This window comes from Larimichthys crocea, unplaced genomic scaffold (assembly GCF_000972845.2).
Source record: "Larimichthys crocea isolate SSNF unplaced genomic scaffold, L_crocea_2.0 scaffold249, whole genome shotgun sequence".
Classification (NCBI taxonomy): Eukaryota; Metazoa; Chordata; class Actinopteri; family Sciaenidae; genus Larimichthys; species Larimichthys crocea.
The window spans coordinates 350,185-377,020 of record NW_020853301.1 but is presented as its reverse complement, the minus strand read 5'-3'; the positions used below and the strand labels follow the sequence as shown (position 1 = coordinate 377,020).

The following is a 26,836-nucleotide window of genomic DNA, read 5'->3' as shown; positions in this document are numbered from 1 at the left end:
AATGCAAATTTTTTATTGAAAGACCCTGAATGACATGGTGATTGTGGCTGGTTAAGCTTGGCATGGAAGTACAGACTGGATCTTATTCTCCACCACGTTTTCTGTTCCACAGAAGAACATTCTGTGAAAGAAGAGATACAATGACTGAGTGAGAAATTGTAGAAGACAAAATAGATGAATGTTTTACCTTCAGTATCAGTTTAGGCCACAATCTACTAACCCCCCTCCCAAACTGTCCTAACCCCTAGAGGGCACGAGGGGCAGTCCCATACTGCCCTCTAGTGGTTAAAACTAGTCCTTGTTATGTACTGCAGCACAGTACAGAGAACAGTTGCAGTCTGCAGCCAACCTCTGTTTATCAGTTTTTAATGTTTACAATCCAATGTCCACCAACCCAAAACACATATGTCTTCATGTTTCATCACCTTGATATGGTCTTGATTTATACAGAAAATAATGCATTACTTCTGTCTGCGGTCTCAGCTCCAGCTGTCAAACCTTTGGCCATTTCTGTATTTTGGCATTATAGTACACTAGCTTTAGTGTGTGTCCAGTTGTCCTCTGTTGAGTCTGTTCACATTCTCTTTGAGCCCTTTTGAAACCAGGCCAACATTATTTGAAGGTTAATGTAAGTTACTTAGTCTAGCCACCAACAGAGAATAGCAGGCAGGTAAGACCAACAACAGGTGAGTGTCATGTAAGCGCTCCCTGGTAATGCAGTTAATTTAAGGTCATTATGAATCACCCCCCCAAAAACCGAAAGCCTGTGAGAAGTGCTGGTGTACAAGAAAAAGGCACGGTACACTAAAGAGTAACATGTAGAAGTGTCAGTACTGCATACCGGTGGGTACCAACACAATGCGGCACATATCACAGCACTGACATTTATAGAAGAGAACCAGAAAGTTAATTCGAAATGCAGAGCCAGACATAACTTTGGGAAGTTAAGAGTGAGAAATTAACAACATCATCATCAAGTAGTTTTATGATAATAAATAATCTAGATATTTTTTCACTAATTTTATCATTTATTTACCAACAGTTTTGTTGCATGAGACCTCTTTGGGTAAGCTTTTCATTCAAAGGTTTACTTTAATTATAATGTATTCTCAATAGTTTGTAATCCTGTGGATAATCCTGTGGATATTATAAAAGACCTTTGTTCAAGGAGACATTTAGCTCTGCTTTGGAATGTTAACGACATTTTTATACAGCATTTTGAGGGAATTTATCCAGAATGGAGTCACACTTAATAGACTGTTAACTGTACAGTAAAACACTATAATATTTAATGGCGTAACTTATATTAATGTTATTTTATTTGTTATTTTATTTGTTATTTTAATATTATTTTCATGTTAACTGGATGGCAAAACAGTGATTATTAGTATTTTGGTGGTAAAATATAGTATAAGAGCTCAAAAGAAAAAATAATAGAACTAATATCCTTTTACTGTATTAGAAAAGTATATTTTAAAATATTATAATAGTAACACTAGCAATCACAGCGGCCAATGTATCAACATTTCCTTTTGGGCGATAACAAAAACAAAATGAATAAATAAATGCCATGATTACATCTGTTGTTATACAAGCAAGGTTTAAGGTTTAGGATCGGTTTAGGATTATATGTAGTGCAGCACATATTTTTGGCCAATTGATTTAGTGTTCTACAAACCAGTTTAGTATTTTCTAGTGTCCAACAAAGTAAACAAATGTAATTTTAGTTTTAAAAAATGTAGAACAGATTCATATTAGACATATTATATCAACAGCAGTTTCTAATCAGAAACAGACCACATGCAAAGTGCAGTTATTGAGTCACTTATTTTTCTAAAAGGAAACCAGCTGAAACAGTCTGGTTCTGAAAACATCAGTGCATGCTGAAATTTATTTGGACTAATACATCATGACAGTGGCAGAAATCACACTCTTTGTATGATCTTACTTCAGATTTGAGGAGTGCTACCTGACAAAAAAGACAAACTTACATCTTCTTGTCTTTTCCTCTCTGCAGCTCCACTTTGGATGCACCATACTTGGGATTCAATGGGTTAAAGATATGGTTGTTCCATCGAAAGTTCACTGCTGTCACGTCACCTACATCGACTTCAGCATCAATCAGCACTTCGTAGTTCTGTCCAGGCATCATTGTACCCCTGCAGAAATGACACAACAGATGACATTCAAAACACAAGTCCTGTAACGTAGCAATGCAGAGTTATAGTAATGATAACGACAGAAGAAAAGCTGAGCTCAGTCCATTATGGGAAGGGAATGTTCTAGAGGGGTAGTAAGGTACTATGAGCTCTTTAAGATATGATGGTGTCTGACCACGAAGAGCTGTGTAGGCACCATTTTAAATTCTCTTCTAGATTTAATAGGTAGCCAATGCAAAAAAGCCAAAATGGGAGAAATATGATCTCTGGTCCTGGTTCCTGTCAGAACACGTGCTGCAACATTCTAGATCAACTACAGAGTCTTTAGGACTTATTGGGCAGCCTAACAATACAGAGTTACAATAAGCCAACCTTAGAAGAACAAACGCATGGACTATTTTTTCTGCATCTGTTTGAGACAGGATGTGCCTGAGATTGAGATTGATCTGATATATTGAGTCTCAAGTCTCTGAAATGGAATTTGGTGGTCTATGGTATTAAATGCAGCATTAAGATCTAACAAGACAAGTACATAAATCAGTCTGATGCCATTAGAAGGTCATTTGTAACTTTCGCTAGTGCTGTCTCCCTGACTATGAATCCTCAAATAAACTGTTGTTGCGGAGAAAGCCACATAACTAATTAGCTACAGCTTTCTCAAGTATCTTGGAGAGAAAGGGAAGGTTAGTATTTGGCTAAACCTCTGGATCCAGAGTGGGCTTTAAAAGAAGAGGTTTAATTACAGCTACTTTTGGGCCAGTGTTTAGCAAAGTTGGTAGAGCAGCCACCACGTGTATGAAGGTTCAGTCCTTGCTGCCCAGGGTTCAAATCTGACCTGTGGCTCTTTGCTGCATGTCATTCCCCATCTCTCTCTCTCCCTGCATTCCTGTCACTTCAGCTGTCTCTATCAAAATAAAGCTTCAAAAGGCCAAAAAAATTACAGCTATTTTAAAGGACTGTGTTACATATACTGATGATAAAGACACATTAATCATATCCAAAAAGGATATTGAGCAGCCTATTTGGGATGGGGTCTAAGAGACAGCTTGAAGGTTTAGATAAAAACAATTGTTAAAGTTAATTAGCACAGGGGAAAAACAGTCTAAACATATATCATGTAATACATAATGTAATAAAAGTATGATATTGTCACGAATCCCCAGCCGGGATGAGGAGCAGCCACACATTCAGTCCCTGCCGGATCGATGTGAAGTATAAAGTATGCTACAGCCTTCTAGCTCCAGAACCTACATTGTAGCCAGTGATTGCCTGTCTGCCTATCTCTTGCCGTCTGTTTTTTGTCCGCCACTAACCGTGTCTCACTGCCTCAGGAATCGGTCCAGTCCATTTAGCCTATGCCTAGCCAGCGTGTGGACCTCCACCCTCCAAGCCTGCCAGCTAACCCCTCTCTGGATTGCCCCCAACTCTGGACTCCCACTCTCGCCTGCCTGCTTCCTTTTAGTTCTACGTATTCACTTCTCTGTTCAATAAATTGTTACACTCAAACTCTTGTTCCGATCTGCTTCTGGGTTCCCCTCAGAATCCTGACAGATATCCTAGGAACAAGCTGGATTGATTGATGGATTGTTAGATACTATAAAAATCCATCAATCCTTTTGTGATTACCCAGTATTTCTGTCATCATTCATGTGTTTTTACAAAGATGGAAGCTGTGAAACTGCATATGGAGTTTTGTTTTTGTTTAAAATTGATTTTAACAACACAATCAAACTTCAGAATACTCACAGCACTTTACTGTATGTAAACTTAAGCAGTACACCATCACATCCAACCCTTTGTGGGTTGTCAGTCCTTAGTTTTTTGGGGAAAAGACTTCCAGTCTATTGAGGGAAGCCAAGAGTCTGAGATTACCACTCACCACCTCCTCGACCAACTGTAGGAAATCTACATCTGGTTAATAGGTAGGAGGCATGGATGGAGCCTATCAAACAAAAGCGCTCCCAGTGCAGGCTGAGATTTTGTGGGGGAATAATTTTGTGGCTATTAGTGAAAATGCATCCTTAAATACTTGATGCCCACTGCCTGTGCTCCTGGCATACTATGCAGAGATATTGTAAAAGACCACATAAAAGGTAATCCAGTGGCGGAGCTGTAAAATGACACCATCAGCGAGTATCTGCAACTGGCCAGATCTGTCTTTCAGGCTGCAGGGAGTCATGTGATCAGATAAGACAGGGTACAGTTGTTCAAACTCTCAGGCTTGGTCAACAAAGAGGACAACGTCTTAGATAAGCTACTTTAGCAACTTTACCCAAGTTGGTGATGTCACATGGACTAAAAGCCCTTAGTGTGTTCTACAAAATAATGTTATAAAGTTCTTACACATGAAGCTGGTACTCTTTGGTGCTGTCATTGTCCCCTGTGAGTGCCACATACATGAAGCCTGGATTGGGCCAGCTGGGACCATCCAGGGTAGCTGTAACTTTGTAGCTGTAACCTAGAAATGGAGAGAAATAGTCACTTTATTTGCATGTAATGTCATAACATCTTCATAATTTTCAAAGAATACAGGGAGAACAAAATAAGAGCCTGAAAACAACAACATAGATTCTTGACTCTGCCCAAATTCAACTGAAAACTTTTTCTCTTCTCAGTTTCCTTCACAATGAAATCTAAAAAGTGCGGTCTTGCAAGTCACACACATACTTACAGCCAAAGGGCTTTAAACTGCCCGTGTTGAGGAAGTACTTGGTGTTCACAATGCCATCAGTCACAGTGAACTTGTCAGCATGGTGGCCCATCAGAGGACATTTGTTGTCTGCACATGGGAAACACTTTCCCTGTGAAGACAGTGTAAAGAATGAACTCACCCTGTGATGGAGTGTAAGAGTCACCTATCAATGAATATTCAGGCAAAAGACTTTTACCCTTATGCTCCTTTAAAAGGTTGCAGAATGCAACCTCAATAACAAGATAGAGAATGGTGCTAGGTTTGTAATAAGTTACTGTGTGGGAACAGGCTGACTTTGTGGCTGTCAGCTATGGCTGCAGGAGTAACAACAGGGAGTGTTTACGAGGTGAACGACAAGGAGGTGCTGTCATCTCTCAACAGGGACATAGTCATATGAGGTCATGCTCAGCACTCCCCAGGCCTCCTTTGATCGGGGACATGTGTCCAAAGCAGGGATAAACTGTCATTAACACCAACAGCTGCAGATACAAGCCCTCCCCATGCAAGACATAAGGGAAGCCCATTTACATCGCCCCCTCCAACAAAAATTCAAACTTGCCAAATCGACTTCTAAAACCAAAGAAATGGTTCACAGACATATCAGTGTCATACAGCAACAGGTGGCAGTCCCATACACACGCTGGGACGGTGGAGATATGGGCCCCTTCTCCTTCTCCAGCCCTTCTATTGTCTGACCCCATCTGATAGTCCTGCTTCACTTTTTAAATTGAGGATATAGGATGCCTTTCAGAACTCTCGTCTAATGCTTGCTGATCGTACAAACACATCACCCAACTGAGTAGAAGAGACCTTGGAATTTTAAGACTTTTTTTAAAGATTTAATTAAAAAACGTTTTCCCCACGTTCTTTAAGTGACAGGGCAGATATGTTATGTTTGACAGAGAAGGTTTGAAAGAAAATCAAAACTCACCAACGTTTGAGATGAAGTAATTTCCTCTAACTAAAGGAACAGCATAGTATTTTGGTGCATGATTACATTGGTGTAACCGGGTAAAACCTGAACTTTGTGGACACATTCATGAATCATGCTATTTCATCCAAAATATCTTTTTTTAAAATGTTATTATGGATTTCCAGAGGACACTATTGCACACTTCTTGCAGGGATCATTTGCTTGCACAGACTAGGACATTTTTGTGACTGAGATAAGAGGGTCTCCATTATTATAGACTACATTATGCTCTGCATTGCCACAACCATTAACACTTTTAAGAAATATCCAAATTCCAAACCCTGGATCATCCACCACATTAATCATAGTTTTAGGGGAAAACAGAAGCCTTTCAAACATCTAACAGTGGATGTTTTCCACAGGGTGGAAGTTGAATAATAGAAGTAATCTTCATAGCTAGCTTCTTCTTTGTTTTTAGTGTATAAATATGAAATATATTTATACACTAAAAACAAAGAAGTCAGAGATGTATCCAATAAAATACAGTTCATTCATTTCACTACATTTCCTTGTCTGATCAGGTACTAAATGAATAGTCAAAAATTATGTCCTGTCCTTACCATTTTTTCTGGACTTTAAAGGAACATCCAATAAGGTCCAGTAGTAGATAGTAGACCCGTAGGCTATTTAAAGGTACTAGTGCTTTGTTTGCATACATAAACAATACATTTCAGAGGGAAATATTGTATTTTTATGCTCCACTAAACCTTATTTGACAGATGAAGTTCGCCAGTCACTAGTGACTTTGCAAATTATAAGGTTTGCATACGTAAATACATCAGTGCATTGTTATGAGCCTAGATTAGAATAAAGTTAAAATTAGTCAGCTCAACCACTCACAGCATTACACACTGTAATAGTAAATCCAATGCCTTTTTTTCATTCACTAGAGACGCACAACCTCCCCAGACACGAGCTCCTTTTGTCTTTGTAAATTGTGATGCATAGACTCAACTTTGCACCTAAATACAAGATCCTGCAGGATACTTCAGGTGTAAAGCATAGCAGCGGGGGGCCGGTGCCAATACTTGCAACAGACAGAAGGGGCCTTCCTGAAGGGGCGTCTCCTTGAGCAGGCAAAGGGATGTGAAAGGAGTCGCCCCTCAGGTATAAATATCTAGGTATCCCCATATTCGGGGTCTTTTCTCTATCTTTTACTGCTCGCGTTTTGAAATGACCTTTTCTTTGCAAAGAAAATAAAACCTTGTCGGCCAGCAGAAGTCTCTATTTCATTCTTCACCAGCAGCAGAGAAAATTTCCACAACACACACCTATCTATGTGTGAATATTCCTATAATAATTAGTATAATAATAATAATAATCATCATAATAACATTAGTAAAGATAGTTCAAGTTACTCACATTTTAAAGTATAAGTATACAGGTCAATTCACTCAGTTATTTAAAACAAAGAAGATCATAAAGTTTGTAGAATGTGCAGTTAATATTGTTCCATTATTTAAATTTTGTCACTTGGTCAGGCACTAGTGGAACTTAAACACTCACGGCAGCAAAACTGTCCTTATCAGAGCAGGGAAATCCTACAAAGCCTTGGGGTTTAACAATGCTTTCACTGTAGTACTGGTGCGCTCTGACATGGTTGCAGACATCAAACTTCATGGTACCTGGCAAAAGATTGGAGTAGATGATGACAAGGAAAAAAAGAAGAGAGAGAAAGAGAGAGAGAGAGAGAGAGAGAGAGAGAGAGAGAGAGAGAGAGAGAGTTAGTTAGTTAGTTAAAAGAGGGTAAGGAGTAATAATTGAAGATATGTGAATGCAGATCTGAGTCTTGAATGTCATACAGCAAAGTAGGAACAAGAATGTGAGACAGAGAGACAGTGTCAGGGAGAGACAAACATAGAAAGAGGTCATGGCTTCAGTTGTTTTCTCTTCCAGGACAGGGCAAAAACCTGGCACTCCAAGACCTCCAGCTATGCAGCGCTGGCTCCCCTCTCTTATCTACGATTAAAAGTAGCAGATTCAGCTGTGCCAGCCCCCAGCCCCACACTGACCCCACCTCCCTCCAGACACAGGCATGGCACCAATGCTGCCACTTGAGCCTTGCTACTCAGCGGCACATTTCAAAGGAGGGCCTCGGTCATCCATTTTAGAAAAGATTTGTTCAGAATGGTCCAGCAGGACTAACTCTGCCTGGGGTTTCTTTATGATTTTCCGTTGGGCCACCTCCAATATTCCACAGAGGCTGTGTATTCTAAGTTGCATTGTTGAGAAAATATGAGTCACTGTGTTATGCATAGAAAGCATTTCTGTGATGACTTGAGAACACTGGATGTGTAGTTTGTTATATATCAAAGGTCACATCGTGTGTAAGTTTACACACTTTATCAGTAGCTTCTCAAACCATGGATCTATGAAGCCTGGATTTAGTGGATCAGAAAAGAGATAAAAATGTAAAGCTTTTATGTGAAAGACTGTTGTTTCCTGTGGATTTCACAAAAAATATTATTATTATTATTATTGGTACATTGCATATCAAGTATGATTGATAGTTCAAGTTGTTTGTACAACATTTAACTATTTATTTGCGTAATCCTGAAGTACTATGGTTGCCTACACCTGCACCGAGCTTCTGGAATACCAGCATGGAGCTGAAGTTGGCACATATACTGGAAAAGATATGGAGACCATATTGCTGGAGAGCTAGTATGAATGGCAGAGAAAAGAGAGGGGCAGGGAGGAGAGGGACAGGACATTTAAACCTTTTCTTTCCTTCCATTCTGCCTGGACATTACTTTGAAGGAATGCATTTGCACTCCCAATACTGAAATGATGGCAGTAGGCCTTATCCGCACAACTCTCAGTACCCTCATGATGAGTACTGATTTCAACCATGTCTCTTTGTCCTGTCCTTACACACTATAAACAATATGTTCACCATACAATGAGAGAAAATGGACCTCTTGTCAGGTCGTGTCAACAGCTTCCCCTCAGAGATCCAGGTGACAATGCTATAGGTGGCAGCCACCTACGAGCTGCTGGTAAAGCAACAGTTAGCCAAGAAGGACTATAAAGGTTTGGGCTAAGAGTGTTTTTATGTCACAGACTGGGAAGTGTTTCAAAAGCACTATGGGAATGACAATGATGATCTCTCTCATTTCATAACAGACTACGTCACTCTTGGTGTGGACAGAATTGTCCCATCCAAAAACATCAGCTGCTGCCCAAATAATAAACCATGGATTAATAAGAAGATCTAACTTTCCTCAACAGGAAGACGAGGGCTTCCATGGCAAGAGATCACAAGGAACTGAAGGCTATTCAAAATAAGTAAAAGTAAAAGATAAAAGTAGGTGGGGGGCAAGAACAAACATGGGGTGAGGATCAAGGCACAAACGGGAACAGAACAACAGAGGTATAAATGGGATGAAACAGATGACAAGCTGTAGCAAACTCGTCTGAAAAGTAAAGGAGGATGTAGAATTTGCTCCTGAACTGAGCTTATTCTTTAGGTTTGACACAACCCATACCCCTCAGTTCCCACCCACAATCTTTGCTCCCATTTACACCTTTTCAGCAGACTCTGCACCCCTTTTCATGGTAAATGGACTGTACTTATATAGCGCCTTTCTAGTCTTCCGACCACTCAAAGTGCTCTACATATCTCATTCACCCCATTCACACACATTCATCCACTGATGGCATTGTCTACCGTGCAAGGTGCCAACTGCTCATCAGTTTAAGGATTTAAGCATTCATACACATTCGGGAGCAACTTGGGGTTCAGTATCTTGCCCAAGGATCCAAGGACACTTCGGACTTCGGACAGTCTAATCCTTTGGGCTAACTCAGGCCAAATCAGGTGCTGTGGTGAAAACACAGGTCTTTCCATTCATTGGAGTGGGCGGTATCATTTTTCATTTTGGCAATGGGACTGTGGAGTGCCGAAATACAAATGCAGGGAGCTTTGGCAGAACCTGATATCATGCTGCAGTGTCCTATCTGGTGATCAAGACTGCTCAACAGCCAACCTGTAATATCCCTGATATGTATCAAGGCCTATGAGTGCATTACAAAGTAAGTTAGATGCAACAAAAGGGAGTAGAGTTGAGTCAAGTTCTATGCATACATTGAAGCTGTTGTGTTGCTATCTAAAATAACACACTTAGCATTATGCTAACCTTGATTGGCATAGTGTAAAAAAGAAAAGCCATTTTAATGATGGCTCTTCTTTACATCGGTATTACGGAATGCAGCCATGTTTTCTGAAGTTCTGATGATGGAATTACCTTGACAATGTAACCTGGATCATGGACTCACTGTGAGCATTGCATTGTGATCATTGCATTTTCAGTTCATCTATTACAATGTGTTAATGTGTCTCTGTTTATCTTACCCTCCCAGATGGCGTCCAAGTCAGTGGGCTTGCCTTTGTTAGTGGAGCAGCCAGGCATCAGCTCTCCTCCGTTGGGGTAGAAGTCAATGTGGCCCACAGATTGTGACATCCCCAGACCTGAGAGGATAGAAACAGAAATCTTTTTGATTAAGACTATTTTGAAGATGAATACATGATGAAAATGACCAAGCTTCCTATATTTCCATATTTCATATACAAATACTGTAGTTTAATCTCTGGGACAAATAGCGATATGTACCAAGTCTGGAATTAAAAGGAAGTCCATCGGTGTGAATAACATCAACAAAGATGGCGTCGCTGGTGTCCAGACGCACAGAGGGGTCAGTGTCCTGGAAGTAAGGTTCAGCTGGATCCAGTCCTGAGCAAAGACAAAAAAGTGTGAAATGACAAAGGGATGGATGGAAGACCCTGTGTCTATCTGATCTTATTACATTGTTACATTGCCATCCTCAAAAAATTAAACACGTACAAACAATCTAAATCACATGATGGACTGCAACAAAGAAGGGCATCCTATGCATCTTGTCAAAATGAAGATGCTGTGAAAATATGTTCAATAACAATTAGTTTTCTAATTAAAATGTAATGTGGTAAACTGGTGGTCTCCTGTCCCTGGACATAGGAATTTGTACTTGACAAAAAACTATTTCATACATAGTCATAAATATATACTACAATAGCCTAGGTAAGAGTGATTTAATGTTTGTTGATTGTATATCAGTAAATTAAGTTTAATAATATTAGAGTTTGAATACAGTTTCACAAAATGCTAGCAGTTAACATTAGCATGTTAGCATTAGCATGTTAGCATTAGTATGTTAGCATTAGCATGTTAGCATGAGCATGTTAACACTGATGCGCTAGCAGTTAGCATTAGCAAGGTTAGCATTAGCATTTTAGCATTACCATGTTATCATTTGCATGTTAACATTAGCATGTTAACACTGATGCGCTAGCAGTTAGCATTACCATGATAACATTAGCATGTTAGCATTAGCTTGTTAGCATTAGCATGTTAACGCTGATGCGCTAGCAGTTAACATTAGCATGTTATCATTAGCATGTTAGCATTAGCATTTTAACGTTGATGCGCTAGAAGTTAGCATTAACATGTTAACATTAGCATGTTAATAATTAACATGTGTTTAATTCTGAGTTGCTAATGTTAATTAACATTAGCATGTTAGCATTAGCATGTTAACATTAGCATGATAACGCTGATGCGCTAGCAGTTAACATTAGCATGTTAACATTAGCATGTTAACGCTGATGCGCTAGTAGTTAGCATTAGCATGTTAGCATTAGCATGTTAGTAATCAACATGTATTTAATTCCTAGTGGCTAATGATAATTAGCACTAATTTTAGCATTGGTCGCTAATGTTTGTAAATAGCATGTCTTTACAGCTTGCGCTAACGTTCTGCTGTCTCTGTCTGCCATTTTACACAGACAGGTTCAAATTAAGTGCCAAGAACTACTAAAATGGCCACTCGGCTTCTGTCTGATGGCCCCTCCCCCCTCTCCTCCTTCACGCAGGCTGAGGTTGCTAAGCAACCAGGACCAACTGTAATCAGGGAAGTAGTTACTGCACCTGTTAGAATGTCAGTTAGAGACTGAGAGAAAATGCTGAGAACTCCTCTCAAACAGGAAGGATTTCTGACCAAACCGTAATTCCAATCATTGAACCGGCTTAACCTTCCTGATCGTCTACATATTGGTTTTGTGTCGATAAATGAAGAAATGTGCCCTCAGGAGCAAGAGAGAGAAACGTTACTTCTGCCTTCCTCCAGAAAATTTCCCTCCTTTTTTAACATGGGAGTCTATGAGGCTGTTGGGGGGAGTAGTCGATCAATGAGCGCGTACGGAGCCAAAACTATATGTCTGACAGCTTTGGCAGGCGAATGTGAGTGAGACGACAAATTTTGCTACGTTTCTATGTATAAATCGTGTCTGTAGTGGCTCATTTGAGGCCACGGTAGTCAAATACGTTTTATTTTTTCACTGATCGTACTCTCCCCTCTCCACTCTAGTGATCACTCACTCTAGCTCTGGAAAGTTCTCGCAATACACACCCATTCATTTTTTGGCATGGTTTTTGGCGATTTCTGGCAAAACCGTTTGCCGAAACTCTTAGAAAAGTCATAGCAATCGATTCCCGGCCGAGCCGGTCGTTTCGATACCCGTTTTGTGTATGTGCGACAAAAACTCTGGGAGGAGTAGCGAGACAAAAAACGGCGGAAGAATAATAATAAGCGTGGTGGATAACATATAGTGTGCGCCTTGCACGCACACTGAAATATATGTTTTCTCAAAAATATAGGAGCAGTAGAGTAGTCCACAAGTGTCTTTGAGCAAGATACTGAATCCCAATTTGCTCCTGAAGGCTATAACATCGGTGTGTTAATGTGTATGAATGGTTAGCTCCCAAAGGGAGATGAATATTTGGCACCTTGCATGGCAGCCAATGCCATCAGTGTATGAATGTGTGTGAATGGGTGAATGAGATATGTAGTGTAATCGTGCTTTGAATGGCCTCTGCCATGCCATCAGTATAGAAAGGTGCTTTAAGAGTACAGTCCGTTTCCCATTTAAAAAACTATTTTCAGAGAACCCAATTTTAATAAAAAGTCATCCAAAACTGTTCAATAGATGCCTCTCATTTCTACACAGCAGTGAGTGACTTTAGCTGACAGACCATTATAAAATGTATACACAAATTCACATACTGCAGCAAGTTTACCTGTGATGCGTGCAAGGCCAGGGATTCTGCTACCAGTGTCTCCTGCAACGTGAGCTCCGAGGCTGTGTCCGATAATATGGAATTTATCAGCCTTTTGCTTATAGTTGCCCTGTGTCATGCAAAATGTTTGTTAAATTCAAAACTACCACCGCATCATGCTGTACATACAACATACAATATGTCCTTGTATATCTCCACTGTCCTCTTAGCTTACATTTGTGTTTGTATGTGCCCTCTCCGCCCACTCTGTTGTGTAATTTGCTGCTGCTGTGCATCTGTGTCTCTCTACCCTCCCCCTCTCTATCTTTAATGGTTGGTCTAGACCTGCTCTGCATGAAAAGTGTCATGAGATAACTGTGTTATGGTATGGCACTATATAAATAAAATTGAATTGAGTTAATTTTAAGTATATTTAGTTTTATTTTAGTTTTGGCTTTTGTGATGACACACAGCTGTTTTAGAAGCAGTGTTACGAGAAAATCACATATGATGCAGCGACCATTCTGTATATGAGGATATGTGTATACATCCTGCACTCCTTTTTAAGTCTTGAGAATACCCCAGCTTGTGTGCCGAGCAATATTAATACTGCACGCTGTCTTAACAGGAGTCAGATAATAATATAGCTACTAATTCTTTCTGTGTCCAATACAGAGATAGATCCACAATATTTTTAGCCTAGTGCTAGTCTAGTGTTCATTAAAGTATCTGTACAAGAAATGAATAAGCAATAGAAATTATTTCCCAAAATGTAAATTCTTTAGAGAATTCATCATTCATTAATTTGTCTATAACATTATTGTTTTGTAGTTTGATCGATTATTCCAGTTTCTCACAGGTAATGAAGTTCTCTATTTACCATGAGGAATTTGATCATGGATGCCATTTGGGCAGCCACCACCCTGGCGTTATTGGCAGCCTGGGCATACTGAGTCCTCACACCTTTCTTCCACTCCACAGCGATGCAGTTCACATTCTCCCACGACACCATAACCTAGACACAGCAACAGATTAAAAAAATAAATAAAAATGATTTAATCACACAGCACATACATACAGTAACAATAAACAAACAAAAGAGCAAAAATAGCAGAAAAAGAGAAAAACAGCAAGTTTATTTCAAGGTTTCGAATAGAAAAGTCCAGAGGGAAATAAAATGTAACAAATTAAGATGATATTGGAGTGTAAAGTGAAGTAATAAAATGTTTTTGCTTATGTGTTTGCTTTGTAATTCAGATGAACTGACCCATTAAGGATCTGAGAAATTAACTGGAATTGTGAGGCAATAGCATTGGAAAGGTAAGATGATCCTCCAACCAAACTGAGAAAACTGATTACTTTTGTGGGATCAGCTGTGGCTCTTTCATAATGAATAAGCACAACAGTCCTCAATTTACATCCTCAGGGGGCTTTTACGGCTGTTCCATTCCAATATATTGCACAAAAATCTGTCTCTCTAAGGTAAGTGAATTGCTTCACTTGTAGACGTTTACCAGATATTTAAGTGTAGGAGAGTCCTGTTGTCTTTGATGTAGTGTTTTGTAGATAGATGGTGATAGACTATAGATACATAGAATATCATAACAAACTGCCAATAGAAGTGAAGAATAACTTTGAGGACAAACTGTAAATAATATAAATTCTCAAATACTGGCCTGTATTTATCCTAACTGCAGAGAGTACAAGACCTTTATTTAAAGCAGGATTATATTAGAGACAGGCAAAAAAGCATTATACTGTTAATACAAGCACAACACCTGTATTAATGTATCAAATTAAAAGCTCTCTAGCATTTTAGTCGACAGAATCCCTTTATTTCTTCCACTTGTTACCCTAACCCTATTACAAAATATAGTTTGACTGTGACATTGTTGTCTCATTTTGAAGACCCTTCTTGTAGAGTCGCTCTGAATTAAAATATAATTTTTTTATTCTGCTTACACAATGCTTATTCCTAGATAAATTTATCCTATAATAGATTACCACAAATCAATCAGAGAGACATTGTGAGTAAATACGGTCACAGCTGAATTCAGAATTGATTGATTTTAGCAACATACCCATCTAACTTTTGATGAAGCTTCTTAAACAAACTGAAATTGTACTTTTTTTCCATGTGTGCTTTCTTACCTTACACATCTCCTGTGGCCAGTCCTCATCTCCTTTTTCCAGATAACCAGGAATAATTAATCGAGTCTTTTTAATCCCACTGTAGTTTGATGCTTGGATGCTTTTATCAGCCTTGATCTCCTGATAATTTCAATAGAACAGCAATTTAGAGCTTAGATTAGATTCACAAAGTCTTAATACAATACTCACTGCACTTGCCCAAATGCACATTAAGAGCATTGTTGGATGCTGGAGTTGTTTCTTGTGTTCATACTGGTCACAAAGAGGACAAAATCCACAGCCTGAGCTGTATAATAATAATAATTAAAGTTCATCTGAAAATTGAGAGTTCTGCAATCTGAATTAGACTAATAAAGTTTAAAGTTGTGAACATTCGTAAATCAAATTCCACAATTTGTGTGTTACTGACCCTTGCTTTAGCTCAGCAAGGACATGAGGGAATTTCATGCTAAACTTGTAACTGTGAGGGGAATCCATTTGATTTGTCTAACTTACTGAAGCCTCGTACTGACTTCATCTGAACTTAAAAATGTATTCCTGCATAGATTGAGGACAACTCGTCAACATGGAATTGAAATTGCTTTAGAAATGCATATCATTAAGGCCATAATGGATGGGAGTATTGTTTTCAGACAGACTTGAAAAAGTGTAAACGTATCCTTGAATTGATCAGTTTGTATCTCCACAGTGGTTAGACATGGTATCAGGGATGAGACACCAAAGCTCCTTGTTAACTGTTTTTCAACCAAAAGAACAGAAAATATTGCCTGGTAGTAGCGGTTCTTCTGTGTGAAAAGGAGGAAGCGAATGCCAATCTCCTCCTTATTCCAGGGGAGGATGGATGCTGGTCTCTGAGCAGTGCCCCCCCAGGGAGGCAGATCATCAAAACAGCCCAGATCATTAAAGCAGACCTCAGCCGCTGTAAACAAAGAGAGCACACAACAAAGTTTGTCACTGAGTTCCACAAGGTTCTGTGCTTTGACCAATTCCATTCACCTTATATATACTTTTTAAGGCAATATTATTAGGAATCACACCATTAACTTTCATTGTTATGCAGATAATGCCAATTATATTTACTGATCAAGCCTGATGAAACCAATCAGTTAGGTTACTGCATGACCTGCAATTTTCTGATGACAAAACTGAGGTTCTTGTAATTGGATCTAAACATCTCAGAAACTCTCTTTCTTTTACTCTAGATGGGATCACCCTGGCCACCAGCTCCATCTCTCCTCTACAGGAGAGGAGCTTGATGCTAGCTCTCATTTTGAGTTCAGGGGGCAGAAACCCTCTATATATTTAAGAGTAGGATTAAGTAATTCCTTTTTGATAGAGCTTATAGTTAGAACTGGCTCAGGTGAGTCCTAAACCACCCGTTGGATATGCTGCTATAAGCCTAGACTGCCAGAGTTTTTCTGCTTTCTCATCTTACAGGTCCCCCCTGTTATGGAATGGCCTAAAGGAGAAAGCTTAAACTGATCTTAAGCTTAAATCATATAAAAGCGATGCCTGCTGGTCATTACAAGTATAAGCTTTAAATTGTGGCAGAGATCTCAAAGTTCACCAAATCAAACACTTAATGGTGCAAAAAGACATTTAGAATATTAAATTGACTGAATTGAGTAGTGCAGCTATAAAGAGCATGTAGTCTGAGGTCTAAATATTCCACTCAATGTAAATATCATGGCTAACAAAGAGCTAGAACAAGCTGATACATTGTCGCACAGGGTGAAGTTATAGGGTTTTAGCAAACTTAAAGCTACTCAAGGGGAAATGAAAAGGGAGAGCTGCACATTAGGAGGTTTCACACTAGTAGAAAAACACTAACAGCTTAAAGACAAATGTAGTCACTTAATTTTCAATAAAATTGAATAAAAAAAGAAATTTAAGTTACCACATGATACGCCAATGAAGAAGCAGAGCAGACCGAAACTGTACAGCTGAGACATCTGTTAAACAAACAGTCCCATGAGAACTTTAGGCATAGAGAAGTTTAATAAACTACGAATGGGATCATGATGTGTACTCACCTCAAGGCCAGACAACATGGTAGTGAACTGCACTGCTTTAAATACTCCAACCAGGTCCTTCACAGGCCACGTAGGAGTGTGAAACACACAGGTGACAGACAGATATCAAAACAGGTCACTTATTAGTTACATGTGTACTTCATATACATGTGTATACAAAGTGTATTTGATGTTTGATGTTCAGTACAGTACATGTGGAGAAACATGTCAGGGTCAGGGTCTGTTGTAGATACAGTATCTTCAGTCAACAGGATTTGATAATCACAGGTCTATTTTGTATGAGCAGCTGGTACTGTAGGAATAATGGACAGTAAATGTACAACACAGCTTACAGAGGACACAGAGAGCATCAGGGGGAACATGAAGCTGACTCACAACTACACATCAACTTACCAGAACAATATGGACTCTGCAAACAAGAACAAGGATAGACACCCTGAAAGGTTTGTTCAGATGGTAGTAGCAGTAATGTAACAAAGTCTAAACTTCAGCTCAGCTATACCACCTCAGTTAGAGAATTAAGTTTAGCTATATTTTGGGAGGTTGTTTCATTACAAACCATTAATGTGTGGAAAATACTTTTTGTACTGGAAGAATTGTGTCAATAACACCACTGATAGGTCCAGATTTTTTGCAGTTTTAAGAACAAAAGGAAGAAATTGAATTGTTTTTCGGTTGTCAGATATTGTCTGATTTCATTTCGAATGAAAGTGAAAGTGTTTTTTATTCTATATTTTACGTATACTGTAAACATCAGAGGGACAGCACTGTATACGACTGTTGATGTTAAGTGCAGACTTATTGTCCTAAAAAGAAAGAAACAGGTTTGTTTCATTGTGGTTGGTTTCTTTACATTTCAGTCTAATTAATATTGATTGGAATCTGTAACTGCCCGGCAATAGACTTTCCAAACCAAGCTTCACTTTCAACTGCACAGTAACACATTGCAATTCCTGCACAGTGATCACAATAATTAAATAAAACTATGGTAGAGGCAGATATTATGTTTGTAGGTGTTTACCTAAGCAAACATTTATATTCATAACATCATGAAAAGAAGAAAAAAATAAAACTACAGAGACCGTAGAAATTAGTTAATAACAAAAGTATACATTATTTGTAATACCAAGTAACTCAAACTGTGTCACTGCAGAGCATGAGCATGTTAAGACAAAGAGTCAATTTAATAATAGAAAGCGTTTCTATTATTATTGTCTCTACTTGTGTCTACTACACTATTCACAGTGCTTCAAAGGATAATTGATAACTTGTGCACTGTGGGAAACTCCATTTATGTTCACTTGGTCATTCCTACATACAGTACCATCCATCTGCCCTCACTTTTATTGCAGTTTAGTCTATGCTTGTGCACTACAGAGAAATATTACAAAACAAAATAACAGATTTCAATATAAAAACAAGAAAACCCTTTGGTTTGGTTTCAAGGATAAATGAAATCCAGAATGAATCAATTGAACGAACAGATGATATGGATCCCAATGACACTCAATGATAATAAAGGTGTTATTCAGGACTGTTTGCACTTATATATTAGCAACAGTCATTCAGTAAGTGAGGATGGCCCCACTATATACAAAGTAAAAGAAACAAATCAGTTTTTATGTGACACAGTGATTAATAATGAATGATATTTATAACTACCTAACTGAACAATCAGTTGTACTGTTACATAGTTACGTGGTTACGTAGTTACGGGCCACCTCTTTGTCGCCGCATCGCCCCTACAATTGTGCCATTGACCTCCTCCCAGGTACATCTCCCCCTAGAGGGCGACTCTTCTCCTTATCAGCCCCTGACACTAAGACAATGGAGAAGTACATCAATGACTCCTTGGCGGCCACACGACCATCATCGTCTCCCGCTGGAGCAGGATTTTTTTTTTGTGGATAAGAAGGACAAGACTGCAACCTTGCATTGACTTCAGGGGACTTAATGACATTACCATCAAAAACAGGTACCCTCTTCCCTTAATCTCTTCTGCTTTTGAACTGCTACAAGGGGCAACCATTTTCACCAAACTGGACCTCCGCAATGCTTACCATTTGGTGAGAATCAGGGAGGGTGACGAGTGGAAGACAGCCTTTAATACTCCTAGTGGTCATTATGAGTATTTGGTCATGCCATTTGGTCTCACTATTGCTCCTGCAGTCTTTCAGGGATTGGTCAATGATGTTCTGCGGGATCTGCTCAATGTGTCTGTTTTTGTGGATTTTATCTGGATGACATTCTCATTTTTTCAAAGTCTAGGCAAGAGCATGTGGTTCATGTACGTCAAGTCCTCCAAAGGCTCTTGGAGAACCAGCTCTTTGTTAAAGCAGAGAAATGTGAGTTTCACACCTCAGGAGTATCCTTCTTGGGTTTCATCATCAACACTGGCAACATCCGGATGGACCCGGCCAAGACCAAGGCAGTTACTGACTGGCCAACTCCATCCACACGCAAGGAGCTTCAACGCTTTCTGGGATTTGCCAACTTCTACCGACGGTTCATTCGTAACTACAGTTCAGTGGCAACTCCCCTCACTGCTGTCACCTCCCTCAATGAGCCCTTTCGGTGGACCTCCATGGCTGAAGCGGCTTTTGGTGAGTTAAAGTCATGCTTCACTTCTGCTCCTATTCTTGTCTTCCCAGATCCTGCTCGCCAGTTTATTGTGGAGGTAGATGCCTCAGACACTGGTGTTGGAGCAGTTCTCTCTCAGCGGTCAGCTGAGGACCAGAAGGTCCATCCATGTGCTTTTTACTCCCGGAAACTGGCTCCAGCAGAGAGAAATTGTGACAACCGGGAGCTGTTGGCAGTCAAGCATGCACTGGAGGAATGGAGACATTAGTTGCAGGGGGCGGAGCAACCATTTGTGGTTTGGACTGACCACAAAAATCTTGAGTACATCCGATCAACCAAGAGACTGAACTCTCGTCAAGCAAGGTGGGCTCTCTTCTTCAACCGTTTTGTCTTCTCCCTCTCATACAGACCAGGCTCCAAAAATGTCAAGCCCGATGCGCTGTCCCGTCAGTTCCAGCCAGAGGATTCCCCATCCCAGCCTGAAAGTATCCTCCCACCTGCATGCGTCATTGGGGCAGTAACCTGGGAGGTGGAGGATAAGGTAAAATGCACCCACACTGAACACCCGGCTCCTAGTGCTTGTCCAGAGAACCGATTATTTGTTCCATACAGTCCCTGGTCTGAGGTCCTCCAGTGGGGGCACTCTTCTTGTCTGGCTTGCCATCCTGGGGTGAGACGCACATTAGCCCTGCTTCAACAGCGTTTCTGCTGGCCTTCCATGGAAAGGGACACCAGGGAATTCGTTGCTGCTTGCCATGTCTGCTCTCAACATAAGAGCTATAATCAAGCTCCATCCGGTCTCCTTCATCCTCTGCCAGTTCCTCGCCGTCCCTGGTCTCACATTTCCTTGGACTTTGTCACCGGGCTACCACCTTCAAACGGTAACACAGTCATACTCACTGTTGTTGATCGTTTTTCCAAAGCTGCCATGCTCATCCCATTACTGAAATTACCCACCGCCAAGGAGATGGCTGAAATTTTGTTGCAACATGTGTTTTGGCTGCATGTTCTCCCATCTGATGTGGTCTCGGATCGGGGACCACAATTCAACTTTTGGTCCGAGTTTTGCAGGAAGCTGGGGGCTACGGTCAGTTTGTCATCTGGTTTTCACCCACAGTCCAATGGTCAGGAGAGACGGCCCCGCGCTGCCTTGCCTCTCGCAACCCCTCCTCCTGGTCTGAGCAGCTCCTGTTGATTGAGTACGCGCATAATACCCTGCCCTGTTCAGCCCATGGTCTTTCACCCTTCCAGTGCTCCCGGGGGTACCAACCACCGCTCTTTCCAGAACAGGAACGGGAAGCCAGTGTTCCCTCAGTTCAGGCATACATTAGGCGGTGTCGGCGCACTTGGGTGCAGGTCCGCGCCACTCTCCTGCGCTCTTCCGACCGCTACCAACGATCTGCCAATAAACATTGCAATCCTGCACCCCGTTACACCCTAGGACAACGTGTCTGGTTGTCAACACGGAATCTTCCCCCCAGAGTGGACTCCAAGAAGTTGGCTCCCCATTTTGTGGGCCCGTTCCCGATCTCTAAAATAATCAATCCTGTGGCTGTCCGTCTTCGTCTCCGTCCATCCATGAAGATTAACCCCACATTCCATGTTTCCAAGGTCAAACCGGTCAATGAGAGTCCACTTCTGCCCCCTTCCAAACCCCCACCACCCCCTCGACTCATTGATGAGGCACCTGCATACACTGTCTGTCGCCTCATCAAATCCCGACGACGTGGTAGGGGAGTGCAGTATCTGGTAGACTGGGAGGATTAGGGTCCAGAAGAACGCTCATGGGTTTCCACTCGCAGTATCCTGGATCTGGTTCTCATCACAGACTTCCACCAGGCTCATCCTCATCAACTGGGTGGGACGGCAGGAGCCGTCCCTAGAGGGGGGGGTTCTGTAACATAGTCACACCCTGTCTTTCTTTATTCGGTCCCTTGTCTCGTCTACTAATTCTCCTGTCATTTCAGATCCCACCTTGCAATCAGCTCAGGTGGCAATTATCAGCAAACTATTTTGTGATCCCCCCAGTCACAACCTGCTACCCCCCCGAGACAACAGCGCAACCCTCTCTTCGTTCACCCCTCTCTCAGAAGAAAAGGTATCCAAACTGATCATTAACAACCGACCCACCACCTGCCCGCTGGACCCCATCCCCTCTAAACTCCTACAAGATATCGCTCCTACGGCAGTCCCACCGATCACATCCGTGATTAATGCCTCACTGTCCTCAGGCGTATTTCCAGCGGCCTTCAAACAAGCCAGAGTTACGCCATTACTGAAAAAGACTACGCTTAACCCCGCCTTGGTTGAAAATTATCGGCCGGTGTCACTGCTTCCCTTCCTCTCGAAAACCATTGAGAGGGCGGTCTCTAAACAAGTCACTGACTTCCTCACCCATCACCACCTACTTGACCCAAAAAATCGGGTTTCAGAAGTGGCCACTCCACCGAAACAGCCTTACTATCTGTCTCAGAAGCCTTAAAAACAGCCAGAGCACGAGGGCAATCATCGGTACTCATTCTTCTTGACTTATCGGCTGCCTTCGATACAGTCAATCACGACATACTCCTAGCCACACTGGCTAACATGGGCATTACAGGCTCTGCCCACTCCTGGCTTGAGTCCTACCTCGCTGGACGCTCCTTTAATGTGTCTTGGCAAGGTCGTCTGTCATCGACTCATACCCTCTCCACGGGGGTGCCGCAGGGGTCGGTGCTGGGTCCCCTTCTGTTTGCCATCTACACCACCTCGCTGTCCCATGTTATCCGCTGACACGGCTTCTCCTACCACTGCTATGCCGATGACACACAGCTATACCTGTCGTTCCAGCCGGACGACACCACGGTCTCCGCCTGTCTCTCTGATCTGTCAACTTGGATGAAAGACCACCATCTCCAGCTTAATCTGTCAAAAACCGAACTCCTAGTCATCCCTGCCCATGAGTCAATCTGCCATGACTTCAACCTGAAAATTGGTATTGTCATTATTACCCCTAACCATGCTGCTAAAAACCTGGGCGTCGTACTAGATGATCGTCTTTCTCTCTCTGAGCACATTTCCTCCGTAGCGAGGTCATCTTGCTATGCATTGTACAATATTAGAAAAATCAGACCGTACCTGACCCAATATGCCGCTCAGCTCTGATACAGGCTACAGTCAGGTCCCGCCTCGATTATTGCAACTCGCTCTTGGCTGGCCTACCTGCTTGCGCGATCAAACCTTTGCAAATGGTCCAGAATGCCGCAGCGCGACTGGTTTTCAATCAACCTAAAAGGTCACATGTCACCCCACTCTTCAGCGACCTGCACTGGCTGCCTGTAGCTGCCAGAATTAAACACACAGCTCTGACGCTAGCCTACAAAACCATCTCAGGATCTGCCCCTGCCTATCTCAGCGTCTTACTAAAGGCTCACGTCCCGACCAGGGCGTTACACTCCGCTCATACAAACCGTCTAGTTGTACCCTCGCCTCTCGCAAAGCGAGGTCACTCTAAACCAGGGGTCACCAACACGGTGCCCGCGGGCACCCGGTCGCCCGTAAGGACCACCTGAGTCGCCCGCCGGCCTGTTCTAAAAATAGCTGAAATAGCGCCACTTACCAGTGAGCTGCATCTAATTTATTTTGATTGCTATTCTTGTTTAAATCACACTTATATGTAAACTGGAAATGACAATATATATAAAAAAACTTGTTTAAAAAAATGTTTAAAATAAAAAATGTTTAATATAAATGAACTATGACCTAGTTATAGTTCAAAGGTCAGTATGATGCGCATGACATAGCGTCTGCGCAGACTCTACGACGAAACAAGCGGGCGCAGCAAAAATGAGGAGATGACTGACCCATAAAAAGATGGCAGAAAAAAGAAAAACACATAATTTTCACGACGAATGGGAGGTAGAGTTTTTTTTACCACTGTGATAGGAGCATGTGTTTGTCTTATTTGCGGGGCGACTGTGGCGACGGCAAAGCGGCACTCACTGATGCACATCTGCAAGACTCACTCAGAGTTGCGCTGTCAAGTTACACACCAGAGTACAACATACTGGTAAACAGCGTGCAATGCCAGGCTTCCCACTAACTGACAGAGAAACGGATACCAGATTTGGTGTCCAGTTCATGATTTGGTAATGCTTTGTGTTTGTAAAATGTAACAATTGTTTATGTAAAATGTTAACAATGTAAAAAATTGCAGATGCAGATGTTAGTGTGAAGTTCAAAATATAATCAGATTTATTTAAAAATCTGAAAGTTTATTTTTGTATTTTACATGATTTATTATTTGTACAAATGTGGTGCAAAGTAATTCATGGTTTGTTAAAAAATGTTATTGGCTAGTGAAAATGGGACATTGTGATTTCCTAGGACTGTTGTAGAAGTGATCTTAAAATGTTTTTGAACATTTTTTTATCAATTTGAAAAACACTTGCACTAAGACAAAATATAGAAATAAAGTGTTGCATATTGATATTTATCTGTTTCCTATCTTGTTAAATCATTGTTGATATTCATTGTGAGAAATCATTAACATGATCCGTGTCTTCGCAGAGATTAATACCATTAATTATTAATAATGACATTTAGTTAAAGGTAAATTGAGCAAATTGGCTATTTCAGAAGTGTGTATCAAACTGGTGGCCCTTCGCATTAATCAGTACCCAGGAAGTAGCTCTCGGTTTCAAAAAGGTTGGTGACCCCTGCTCTAAACTCTTCTCTGTGGTTGTCCCCAAATGGTGGAATGACCTACCAACGGCTACTAGAACAGCAACATCCCTTTCGACCTTTAAAAAACTTGTAAAAACCTTTCTGTTTCGAGAATGCTTCCCTGCCTAACAAAACTAACAAAACTAACAACTACTCTGTGCTCCTTTACACCTTTCTCAGCTTATGTCCTCCTCTGTAAGTCGCTTTGGATAAAAGCGTCTGCTAAATGCAATATAACAGGGTTCGGCAACTAAGTTTGGACGCGGGCCAATTTTTTTCCTGACAATTCCATCGCGGTCCATGACCATGCGCGGGGGGGGGGGGGGTTCTGCGTCCTGATTGGCTGAGTGAGAACCGCACGTGTGTTCTGCGTCCTGATTAATTAAGGGAGTACTGTACAAAATGCGTGTAATAGTGTATAAAAGTGTGTGGTTAGGGGTTTTACGGCCTTAAAACATAATTGTTAAACTTAAAAGATATATTTAAATATATTATATTATATATATATATATATAAAATAAATCAACGTCATCTAGCGGGCCAGATATAATTGATGGCGGGCCAGTTTTGTCGTCGTACAGAGACTCACTCGTAGCACCTCGCTCTGAATTCAAGGTGGCGATTTCATTGGCTAGATAGAATCACATGGGTAGTATGACTCTCACACGATTGGTTGGTACCTTCCAATGCTTGCTCAGTGCAGTGCTTGGATAGGGAAAAGTAATGTTACGGCATGAAATAGACTCGCCTGTCAAAAAAAAAAAAAAAAAAAATTCTACAATTAATCTCGGGTCCGGATGATATGGCGATCCGGTCCGGATCCGGACCCCGGTCCGCGGGTTGGGAACCCCGGCAATATAATGTAATGTAATGTAATGTAATTTCCCTCACCTGGTTTTCCCTGCCCCTCTCCTTATCTGCAATCCATTTGTTCATCAGTCCCTCAGCATATATATACACTGGTTCATTTCGACTTCATCCCTGCCAGATTGTCTTGTTGTATTTTTTGCCAAGCTCTCCAGCGATTCCAGTTTTGTCTTCTCGGTCTGACCCTGTTTTGCCTGTTTTGTACTTTGGATTCCTGCCTGCCCCTTGTCGGATTTATTTGCCTTTCTGCTCTCCTGGTTTTGACCCTGCCTGTACTTTGGACTGACTAAACTGCTTATCCCTTAAACTTGTCTGCCTCTGAGTCGGGCTTTTGGGTTCTCCTTACCAGTATCAGCCCCCTGACATGTACAGTAATAATTGGATTGGACTCTTACCTTTACACCACTGAAACATTCAATGTCCATCCATTATCTGTAACCACTTAACTTCATCAGGGTCATGGGGGGGCTGGAGCCTGTCCCAGTTGACTTTGGGCTCATACTGTAGAGACAAACAACCATTCACACTCACATTCACGCCTACAGATAATTTAAAGTCACCAATTAACCTGTTAAGGTTCATGTCTTTGGCCTGTGGGAGGAAGCTGGAGTACCTGTATTAGGTATATTAGGTAAGACTTTAAATCTTTAAGTTCCTCTATTTATCATTTATAAGCAGCATATTGAATGGTTTGTAACTGTCTAATGTAGCCAAATGCATGCATTTTATGTGTTTATTAATGCACAGTACAACAGAGATCTATAACTTATACTATGAAGAGATATTTCATAAGTTACAGAAAACAAAGGTATGTATAAACACTTCATAAACTGCATATTATATGTTTTTATGCTGCTTATAAATGCTATGTGAGGCATTTGTTTTCTTCAGTTGCTGCATGTTTTCTAAATGTCCAGTAGGTGGCATTACAGAGCAAGTTAATGTAGCAGTGTCCTTGCTGAGCCATGCATGTCAGACCTCAGGTTAAGTAGATCCCCGCTACCAATGTCTGCTTTCAAGTGAGACTTACGTTGTTTTTGTTTATGATGATCACAGTATGTGGGTAGTATGTGTATCATATTGTGCATCTGTAAAGCATTTTATTTTAAAAGTTCAAAAACAATTTCTGCAAGCAAGCAGTGCTCACCATCTGTCTAACATAGCTGTGTTTTAGACAAAGTGTGTGAGAGCACACTATTTTGCATCATCAGTACCACAGTGTTCATTTTCATTGCTTGTTAATTGCTTGTTTGCAGTATTTGCTTTGAGGATGTTGATAGAGAAGTACAGAGAAGGTCAGAGGGAGCTGCACTGTGTCTTTGTAGATCTGGAGAAAGCTTGTGACAGGGTGCCCAGAGAGGAACTGTGGTATTGTATGAGGAAGTCTGGAGTGACAGAGAAGTATGTTAGAGCAGTGCAGGACATGTATGAGGGCTGTAAGACAGTGGTGAGGTGTGCTGTAGGCGTGACTGAGGAGTTCAAGGTGGAGGTGGGACTGCATCAGGGATCAGCTCTGAGCCCCTTCTTGTTCGCTATAGTGATGGACAGGCTGACAGACGAGGTTAGACAGGAATCTCCATGGA

At 41.1% G+C, this 26,836-nt stretch overlaps 1 protein-coding gene across 2 annotated transcripts; it reads right to left on the bottom strand.

Annotated features, from left to right (window-relative positions):
* Positions 1 to 25,693, bottom strand: LOC104939162 (inactive pancreatic lipase-related protein 1). Of its 2 annotated transcripts, none has more exons than XM_027275911.1 (14): positions 25,649 to 25,693; positions 17,103 to 17,159; positions 16,967 to 17,021; positions 15,837 to 15,988; positions 15,070 to 15,189; positions 13,799 to 13,933; positions 12,940 to 13,048; positions 10,438 to 10,557; positions 10,179 to 10,295; positions 7,331 to 7,449; positions 4,831 to 4,960; positions 4,503 to 4,617; positions 1,992 to 2,159; positions 1 to 121 (listed from the first exon to the last, which is right to left on the bottom strand). In XM_027275911.1, the coding sequence occupies exons 1-14, from the start codon at positions 25,676 to 25,678 to the stop codon at positions 52 to 54; spliced, it is 1,497 nt and encodes a 498-aa protein (XP_027131712.1). In that variant the 5' UTR covers positions 25,679 to 25,693; the 3' UTR covers positions 1 to 51. The 2 variants fall into 2 exon arrangements, with proteins under 2 accessions (XP_027131712.1, XP_010753957.3); XM_010755655.3 differs by lacking the exon at positions 25,649 to 25,693 and adding an exon at positions 25,278 to 25,446.
* Positions 25,694 to 26,836: the final 1,143 nt, after the last annotated feature.